Source organism: Myotis brandtii, unplaced genomic scaffold (assembly GCF_000412655.1).
Source record: "Myotis brandtii unplaced genomic scaffold, ASM41265v1 scaffold149, whole genome shotgun sequence".
In the NCBI taxonomy this organism is placed as follows: Eukaryota; Metazoa; Chordata; class Mammalia; order Chiroptera; family Vespertilionidae; genus Myotis; species Myotis brandtii.
In genome coordinates this window covers 601877-612398 of record NW_005355385.1, presented here as the reverse complement: position 1 = coordinate 612398, position 10522 = coordinate 601877, and the positions used below count along the sequence as shown (strand labels likewise).

General features: G+C 45.9%; 1 protein-coding gene across 1 annotated transcript in view; it reads left to right on the top strand.

Annotated features, from left to right (window-relative positions):
* The first annotated feature begins 4478 nt into the window (after nt 1-4478).
* ERMP1 (endoplasmic reticulum metallopeptidase 1) overlaps nt 4479-10522 on the top strand; it is a 40015-nt gene continuing 33971 nt past the window's right edge. The window contains exon 1 of the mRNA XM_014535700.1: nt 4479-4498. Within this exon, the coding sequence (XP_014391186.1) occupies nt 4485-4498 (14 nt within the window). The 5' untranslated portion in view covers nt 4479-4484. The remainder of the gene's footprint in view (nt 4499-10522) is intronic.

Here is a 10522-nt window from a genome sequence, read left to right as displayed (position 1 = left end):
AGGCACCTGCAACAGTCTTTGCAGCCTCCCCATCGGAGTTCCCTAAAGAAAGGGCCTCTGGTTCCATGTCAAACAGGAAAATCAACAATTCTGCCCGAGTGTAGGTGAAATGTGAGATAGTCCAAAATAGAAAAGAGTTTCCATCAACACAAACGGGTTCTGCATTCTTTTAAAAAGGAATGATCGTCCATTAAACAAGCAAAATGATTGATCTTGAGCCAGAGAGATGGGAAAGACATGGGGCAAGGACTAGGGTGTGTGTGTGTGTGTGTGTGTGTGTGTGTGTGTGTGAGAGAGAGAGAGAGAGAGAGAGAGAGAGAGAGAGGCGAGATGAGACAGACAGGAGCTGCTCCTCTGCACCCTCACCCAGTCCTCTGAGAAATGTGGTTAGATGTGGCTATTACTCATATACGGGTGAAACTTTGCAATGTTACGACATAATCATAGATTACATTTGCAAAGTGCTTTGGCATCTAAAAAAGCTTTCTCATATTTATTTCATCTAATCCTTAGAGTAAGCCCGTGAAGTGGCCCAAGGGGGTTTTAACACTCTTGTTTTTACAGATGAAGAAACTACGGCTCAGAGGGTTGAAATAAGTTCCTTAGGTCACACAGTAAATTAGTGACAGGGTCCGGATTTGAACCCAGATCCATCCACCACGGGGGAGGGAGGGTGCAGGGGAGGGGTTGTCTGGTTCTACTCTTGGCTGCCTCCCTGTAAGACGATCCATCTGTTGCCTTCCTGGGGAGTGCAGACTGCTTTGCCTGCTCTCTCCTGCCCCTCACCTCGCCTGCTGTCTCTAGCTTTCAAAATACTCTACCATTTTGCCTCACAAAGTGTGGTTAACCAGCATGGTCAAGGCAGCCCCAGCATTATTAGGGAGCCTGTCACAAATGCAGGATCTCTCCTACCCCAGGCCTTCAGACCCAGATCCGGGAAGTTCCTATATGCGGTCAAGTTCAGGAAGCCCTGCCCCCCTACATCTGCCCACCCAGGCCTGCCTGGCACTCATAACGGCTTCTCTTCCCTTCTCCCGGCCCCAAACAGTGGAGTTTCACTCACTTCCCCTCTCCCTCTGGAACTTCCCCCCATACAGTCAATGGCTTGATGGCCTCAAAAGAACTTGTCCGGCCCACTGAGCCCAGCGACCTTGGAGTCCTGACTCACTCTAGCAAGCAGTTCGCTCAAGGAAGTTTCCTCACAGAAGCACCCAAAGCGCTCTCAGCAAGGTGTGCTCTCGGGAGAGGAGAGAACTGAGCCCGCTGTTTGTTCTAGGAAGGACGAGATAAGAATTGGACCCCACTACTCTCCCTGGTACAATAAAAGAGAACTAATTTGAGGTTTTTTTTTCTCTGCCCTCCCCTGTGGCAGAGATAACAACAACAACAAAAACTTGGCAGCAAAGAGAGGAGAGAGAGATGAGGAGGGGTATGGTTAACCCACAGGCAGGCAGAGTCCAAATCATCAATTAATTGGGAGTTAGTTTTGTGAGAGAGAGAAGACAGAAGATAAATGACTTGAACAAAGTTATTCTTTCATTCTCATGGTTTCTCGCTTTCCTCCCTACTTCCCCAAGCTTTAAGAAACTTTTTTTAAGAGCACAAATAATTGTCAAATCCTCTCAGGGTCACAGGCCACGGGCATTACAGTTTAAAAATAAACAATAATTTCTTTTTTTAAAAGCCAACACAAAAAGGACACTGAAGCTTGCCCGGTGAAAACAGAAACACGTAAAACACCACAACACAGGCTTTAGGCTCAGCAAGTGTGAGTGTTAAGCTTCAAAGGCCCAACACCGTCCCCAGGAAGGGGCCGGCAACATAGAGGGGCACATTTTCCTGTGTGTGTCAGCAGGAAACCCAGCTGAATCACCTGTGAGGCCAGGACATACCTTTATTCTGGAGAAAACCAGAAGGCCGACATGCTCGATCTAGCCATAATTTATGGTGGACTGGTTGGAAAGAATGTGGTATTTGTTGATCTTTATCTCTACAGCCAGGATGGCGTCTCTGGAAGGAAGAACTGGGGTTGACATAACCAGAGAGTATGAATGTCAACTGGGAATCTATGTATGGTTTCTTAAAAGGCTGATAAAGAGGGAAAAAAAATCTGCCCCTAGGTAAACATAATGGGGGTGGGCAGGGATGCAGGTAGCACGCCGAGGATTCTTTCAGGGCAGCTCCTTTTAGTCTGACCCCAGAGACTCCTTGTCAGGTCTCGGCAAGGTGGACGGTAGAGGCTTCTCTTTAGTTTTCACAAAAAAACAAATTTAATCTCTCCTGCTGGCTCCCTGCGGCTACTTGGCCACTGTGTCTGAGCCTGGGTAGAAAGAGCTCGAAGACTGCAGGGAGGGAGGCTCAGGATTTAGGATGCCAGGGTTTGCCAAGACACGGTATCTAATTTTCAGAACAAGGCATCTTCCTTAATATCAGAACCAATGCGTAGGTTTGATTGAGTCTCGGCTCCTGGGAACGCCGTCACAGTTAACAGAAGATTACACTTTAAATTAAGAATCTGTGCCGGGCTGGCGTGGCTCTGGGGTTGAGCGTCGACCTATGAACCAGGATGTCACGGTTTGATTCTAGGTCAGGGCACATACCTGGGTTTGCGGGCTCGATCCCCAGTGTGGGGCGTGCAGGAGGCAGCTGATCAATGACTCTCTCTCATCATTGATGTTTCTATATCTTTCTCCCCCTCCCTTCCTCTCTGAAATCAATGAAAATATATTTAAAAAAAGAAAAAGAAAATCGGTGCTGCTGGCACTGGCCATTGTGTGGAGGAATGCTTGTTGTTTTCCATCGCCGTGAGTTTACTGTAGGCCCACTCACCCCCGGCTTGCTCCCCATAGGACACACAGGAAGAGTAAATACAGCTGCGTAGCCCCAGGGTTGGTCCAAAACCCAGGAGGGTGGAACAGGGGTTTAACTACACAGTTCAGTTTCATGCTTCAGTGCATTTGAAAATTGAACTGTGTTACAGGATGGGAGTGAGAGGGAATAATCCAGTTCAGAACCTTCCGATCTGCATCGGCTAAAGTTCCGGAAAGGGTTCTCCTGCTTCTTCCCCGGTTAGTGCCAAATAAACAGAGCAGTGGCTAGAACGGGGTCGGGGAGGGAAGCTTTCGACAGGACTCACCTTTCCTCTGAGAGAGACAGAAGACAGAGGCCTGGCTAGCTAGATCCGATCCACTCTAGCCCAGTGCACTTTCCCCTGAATTGAGGGGGAAGAATTCCATCTGCAGCCTGATTGTCAGGGAAATACTTTATCTGTAGCAAGTGTGTCCTTGAGGGCTTAAAGGTGAGGGCTCAGAGGCTCCTAACTGGCAGCAGGTGGGAGGAATCCAGTTTCCAGACCTGTTTTGTTTGGCACATGCAACTGTCTCCTCTTTGTAAAATCAGTTTCGAGCATTAACAGAGATAAAGGTAGCATCTGAACTTCTGCCATTTTTTGAAAAATTAGAAGATCTGGCTATGCTGAGTCCCAGATTCCTCATGGGGGTGGGGCTCGGGGTTGCAGGCTACCCCAGTCCCTACAATCCTGATCTGGTCTGTTTGATTATTACCTTCTCCTCCCATGTCAGGAAGTGGTTTGTAAACGCTCTGCTCCGTCACTCCCGTAAGTTACAGCCATCTTGCTGTCACAATGGCACGTGTGAGTCAGGAGGGTCTGTTCTTCATTTGGGTTTTAATCCCCGAGTCTCTCCACTGGGCTCCCAGCCTCGCAGGAGACCCTGAAACATTAGCCCCACCTCTGGCTAGGATGTTTGGGTGGCTCCTTGTGTTAAGAGCAATTAGAACCACAGAGTAATCGGGAGCATGCGTTTATTCTTCCTTTGTCCGGTCCCTTCCTCCAGGTTCTTTGGGAACAGGCTCGGGGAGTGTTAAGCTGCAGCGCCCTGGCACAAATGGCAAGCCTGTATCATCTGGCCTCCCCTTTGCTCCTTTCCAGCTATTCATAACGAGTGAAGTACACTGGTCTCACTGCCTCCAGAGTCAGAGGCAGTGGGTGGGCAGGGAACAGAAAGATGATTTTGGAAGGTCCCCAGGTGATTCCCATGCTACCCCGGTCCTCAGACTGAATGCTGAGAGAGATTTGTCATTCTCATCCGAGACCCATTGTTGTCCCTATTCTCCTTTGAGCATCTTGGAAAAGCAGCAGTTGCAGAAGCTATTTTCAGCCCGTAAGGACCCGATGAAGGTCACTGGCTCACAGGCCACGTGAAACAGGTCCAGGACAGAGCCTGCAAGAGGAGTTCGGGGGCTGCAGGAGGAGATAGATCCTCAGCGTGGGGCTCGGGCAGAGATATGGGGGTCTCTGGACATGTGCTGCTAAATGCCCCAAGCCCTGCCAGTGCACACGCACACACTAGTTTTTCAGTAGATGCAAACAACCGAGCTCCAGCATGGAGACAGCCTCCCCCAGCCCCTAAACTGCTGAGTCACCCCCTCTGTCTTGGCTCACCTGCCCTGCAGCCCAGGGAGAAATGCAAAGCCCTGGGTAAGTGATCCTCAAATAAATCCCTAGAGATTTTTGGCTTCCTGGGTTTTCCCCCTCTAATCCAAGGAATGTGCTATGAAGGAGGGAAAAGAAAATTCAAAAAAGCCACTTAAAAAGTATCAGTTCTTCGGCACCACAGGCTGATTTAAAGAATAATTATGTGAACATTTTCTCAGAAAAATTTTATTGCTTTAGCAATTGAACCTTCACCCTAAACTTTTTAGTCTAGAAATGTGCTTGAGGAGCACAGGCCAGGAATGAGCTTTTTGACATTGTGTTCCCTTGTTGGATTACATCCATGTTGGAATCAGTTTATAAACTACCTTCCTCAGGATCAAAATGCAGTAGATTTTAAGTGTCTTCCTGGGCACAGGGCTGAGGAGCCTGAGGCTCTTAAAGGGAACACAGCTCATGGTAGAAAAGGTGGAAAATAGAGAAATGAATAAGGAAGAAAAAAAAAAATCACCCGTAGAGAACGGCTGTCATTGCCTCAGTGTACTTCCTTCCATCTATTTACTATTCATGCAATATATTCTTTATTCAATCTTGTATCTTTATTTTTTCTTTCTATTATAACATGAGCATTTCCCCCAACTTATTGAATAGACTTTGGTAATGTTGTATTTAACTACATGATGTTTCATACTCTGGATGTACTATAATTTTTTTGACCTTTATATTTACATGTTGATGCAGTTTCCACACATTTGATTTTCATAGATGAACATTCTTTTGCATTTTTTGTCTTATCACATCTTCAATAGATTACTATATGTGAGAATACTATGTTAAAAATGTGAATTTTCTTAAAGGCTCCTGGTAGATCTTGTCAAATTGCTTTCCAGAAGGGTCCTTTCAAAATGTACCCCACCTGCATCATATCAAAGTGCCTATTAAATAAAATTGTCCCCAGGGCATAGATAACTTAAAACAAAAAACTTTTTCAATGTGATGAGTTAAAAGTCCACATTTTCACATGGTTCTTTTAATACAAAGGGTAAATGTATCACATATTTTTCTATTGAAGTACCGGTATTTTTCTTATTGATTTTTAATGTATATTAAATTAAATATATCTATTACATTATAATAAACTAGAGGCCCAGTGCACGAATTCGGGCACAGGTGGGGTCCAGTTGGCCCACCCTGATCAGGGCTGGGGGACAGGGGGCCCAGTTGAACTCCCAGTTGAGGGGACAATTTGCATATTAGACTTTTATTATATAGGATTATATAATATATAAATTAAACCAATATGTAGGGACAGAGAGAGAGAGAGAGAGAGAGACAGTGGCAGAGAGAGTATAAATTATTATTCCCTTGCTTTTAAAATTTGTTGAAAAGAATGTTCCAAGTTTGTCATTAGACTTTTCATTTTTTTTGGCAGATAGAATTTTTTAATTTTGTTTAGTCAACATGTGATTTTTCCCTTTATGATTTCTTCCATAGAGTCCTTGTCCATTTTGTGTCTTAATTATTATAATTAATTATATTTACCTTATTTCTTATCGGTTAAAAAAAGTTGTTTAATTCTGAATTCTACTTGATTTGGGAGGGAGGGTAATATGTATTTCTCTCTTTTGGACTGCGACCAGCACAGCTAGAGAGCAGATGATGAGTCCTGAGTAGGAGCAACGGGGGATTGAGAAAAAGAAAGAGACAGACAGACAGAGGCAGTAGGGAAAGCTGGGACCCAGTGGGACAGCTGCCCTCTGATGGAGAGACAGTGACCCAAAGTCGGTGCAGCACGTTTATTTTATACAGTATGATTTCTGGAAGTTTTATCAGAGTATAAGACAAAGGAAATTATGTGAAATCATGGTTAAAGATCAAGCTGCAAGTCTTCATTCTTGTAGCTTCTTTGTAATTGTCACTCCTGGCTGAGCCCAGATAATTGCGTCAGTTCCTTGCACCTGGCTGAACTTAGATAATGAAACCCACCCCGTGGCACCTGAGCTAAGGGTCAGGCTGACAACATAACTGCCTCTGGCATGGTATGTTTCCAGGACGTGGCTCTGTCGACACCATTGGACTCAGCTGACAATCAGCTCATGTGCCTTCCCTGGTGCTCTCTACAAATATGGAGGTTCAAATTTGATTTTCTTTCCCCCAAAGAGCTAATTTTCTTCACTCTATTTGTTTCCAAAAGGGCTCTTTAGCTAGAAACAGGTTACTTAAAAAATGAGAGGATCTCCTTTCTAACTGGCCATGGAGAAGGGTAATCTGACATGTGGTTTCAATTAGTAATGCAGCTGGGCTGGTTTTCTAACTCCTATGGGGCCACCAGCTACAGGGAGCTAGGGAGCAGGAGGTAGGACCTGAGATTGAAAGGGAGGTAACAGTGGGGTGCCATCATGCTCTCCCAGGCTCTGCAGGAAAAGGGGATTTACAGATGTGGCCTGAGTACCTTTTAGATGCCTCTTTCTGCCAGGCTGCCTGGCTTATGGGAGGTGCTCCCTGTAGCTGACCATGGTCTCTAGCTCCTGAATATTCCATTGCAGACCTTTGTAGTTAGGAAGCCTCAGCTTCAGCCCGCAGGGATCTCAAGAACAGTAACAAAAACACCCCAAAAACAACAACAAAAAACGAACCTAAGGCTGATCCCAAAACATGGTCGTGAGCCTTCGTTGCTGGTCCTTTAAACACAGCTGGCCACCTCAATAAGCACATAAAACGGAGCTGTGGGCAACAGTACCTGTCTACAATATTTATCCAAGATTTATTTGTCCTTTTGAATCTTTGTTCTTAATTTTTCAATCTTCGGCTCGCTCTGCCTGTCAGTTCTGGGCATCTGCTTCTGTTTTCTACAACTGATTTGAATTCCCTTGTTACCTCTTGGTGCGGCATCTCCCTTGATTTTAATGTCACTGTAACATCAGATAAAAGGCATGCTGCCGGCCTCCGCCACAGAGAACTTTCACCAAGCGCCACAGTAGCCCCCGCTTCTGAGGAAAGATACACTTAGGCGTGGGGGTGACCTCCGGGGAAGACAGAGACTAACAGTTCACCTGAATCCTGACACCTCACATGCCTTTCCACTCACCTTAGCCAGTTCACTAGGAAATACCAGAGAGACGGCAAAACAGAGGAGACGTGGGACATCTCTGTGCCCGGAAGGTAGGCCTGGCTTTCACTTTGTCCTCAAGGGACGGACACACAAGGAAAACACACAATTCCTTGTCAGGTCAGATGAATTGAGTCAACCCCAGTGATCAGTAGCTCACCAGATGGGGCAGCCGAAGCCTTTCCCATCTTGTTCTGTCCTCATCAGCAATTTGATATGTGGGAACTAGAGTACCTGTTTCAAGTCACTGTGCTGTAGTTCCCACATAAATAAAATTACAGCTCAACCGCCTCCAACACTTCAAAGGCCAGACATTAGCCACGCCTTTTATTAGCCTCTATGATCTAGGTGTGGTCATTGTGCTGCTCTGCCTGATAGCAAGACTCTGAGCGATATCATAAAACAAAACTTGAGTGTGAGCTTTTACTGTTTAAAACAGTCCTGGTGTCCTTGAGATGACCCAGGAGGGCCTCCTGCCCCGGCCCCTGCCTGCCTCTCTGGCCGCACCTCGGTCACTGCCCCCTTGCTCAGTCTGCTTCAGCCATGTGTCCTGAACATCCCATTTCATTTCTCTCTGCCCGGGACAGTCTCGCCTCAGGTTTCCAGGCCCCATTCCTCACTTCATTCAGGTCACTTCAAATGTCCTCTCCTCAGAGAGTGCTTCTTTGATTAGCCTACTTAAAACAGCAGCCTTGGTCATTCTCAATTCCTTGCTTTATTTTTCTTTGTAGCACTTTACATGACATTTTATTCACCTGCAAATACACACACACACACACACACACACACACACACACACACACACACTTGTTTATTGTCTCCCAGCTAGAATGTAAGGTCTGTGAAGGCAGAAACATTGATTTGTTCTTCTGTGTGTTGTTTTCCCTCCTTGATCAGTATCTGACACAGAGTAGATGTCCAACAACTGGCAGTTTAAAAAATATCCAAATGTGACTACCATAGTTTACACAAACCTAGAGAAAATCTGCCTTCCAAGACTCCAATTATAACAACTCATTTTCTCCCACCGTGGGCTCTATGATCATCATGATAGGAAAATGGCTTTGAATCCCATCAGCAAATGATTGTATAAGGAAAGAATCTCAGGAAAATAGTATTTAATGAGCCTTCTGTGTGAAGACGTTTCACAAGTACCAGCAGATGAACCCTCATGGAAGCCCTGTAAGGCAGGCATTATCTCCACTATCACAGATAAGGGCACTGCAACCCTGAGACTCACTTGCATAATGCCATGTGTGCTGAAGGTTCCTGAGTCAGGGACTCAGACTATCTGACTTCAGCAGCTGGGCTTTCATTCTACTGCTGATAGTATTCCGTGAGAGGTACACTGCCGGAATATTGTCAGAGATCCCTAACTTACACTATCCATCCAGAAAGAGAGCTCAGTGATTTAACCAGTAACCCAGCTCCTGGTAGGTGCGCCTGGTCTCTAGGTTTTCTGACGTCCACCCGGCCCAGCAAGTGACAGCATAAAATAAGTAAAACTTAAAAAAACCCACGAGACACTTGTGCCCGTTGCATAGGAACCACAGACCCCCCCATACCTTGTTTTGCTCTGGTGCACAGAGTTGTTTCTGAGCTGCTATTTTCCAAAGATGGTGCGGGCGATAGAGTTTTTGGAAAGAATAGCAAGACAGCTGGTTCCTATAAAAGACAATATATATTCATTTGCTTGGCACAGGGCTAGGCACTGGGGACATAGTGATGAATAAATAAGATAGACATGATGTCTTTGGTCTTATTTATCTTACTGGCTAAAAAGGATCTTACTGAGCTAAACTTATGCTGCTGCCATAACATTGTTACGCTTTCATTTATTTAATCAACAGCTGTTTATGGATTGCATGCTGCATGTCATGCTTTGTGTTAAGAGGAGGGAATGAAATGATGAGCAAAGCCAGACATGATTCTTGCCTTCATGGAGCTTACCGTCTAATGAGGAAAACATTAAATAATTCCATAGCATACATGGTGCTCCGAGATCCTACCAATAGAGACCGGCTTCATTAGGTGAGGAGATTCTTGCCTGAGGCTTAAGCTGACATGAAGGTTAACTAGGAGTAAACTCGGCAATGAGGGGAGGGAAGAACATTCCAGGCAGCTCAAACAGCAGGTGAGAAGATCCTGGTGGAGAAGGAGAGATGGGTGAGCAGGAAGGATTTTGAAAGAGGCCAGCTGGAGAGCTGAGAACAAGGAGCACCCTGGTGTCAGGTGGGCCTGAGCAGTAGCTAGGGCAGGCAGGTAGGGTGGTGCACCTTCCCGGTTGGTCTCTAGTTAATGGTCATGGTGCTCCTGCGAGTCCATGCTGGAGACAGGGAACTTTGAAGTAGAGAGGCCGGCTGCATGGGCGGCAGAAAGAAGACTAGGTGGTCGCTTGTCAGTGCCACCTTCAGTTCCGGGATAGAATGCTGTCGGAGAGCCCACTGATTTAAAGTTCTTCAGCGGTTACTTGTAAGTTTCTCAGCTATTGTGGGAATAAAAGTATTTCCCTTTCATGGTTCTTAAATGAGACTCGAATGCGTTAATCTATTAAATCATTTAGCACAGTGCTTGGCTCATGGCAGGTGTTCCATAGATAATAGCTATTCTTTTTCTTCAGCTGTTCATGGAGGCAGTGATAGTGCTGGTTCCCTCCCACGGTTAAGATATGTGGAAGCATGAGTCTAGGCCTCCTTTGCGCGGTCCTATTTTTTTTTTTTTTTCCATTTTAAGAGCCTACAATGTCCAGAGCCGGTTCTGATGCTCCTTAGGAGAGCTGGGCCATTGTCTTCTTCATCTGCCTGGTGCACCACGTGCATTCTTTTAAAAGTCATCTCTCGCTTTCCTCACCTTTGTAGGTGGATGGGTATCTTTCCATTTGGAAATCTCCATCCCACCCCCAGCAGGGAAGCCCAGCGGGAGAAAGGCACACCCACCCCACCCAGCCTGGGCCCGCCCCG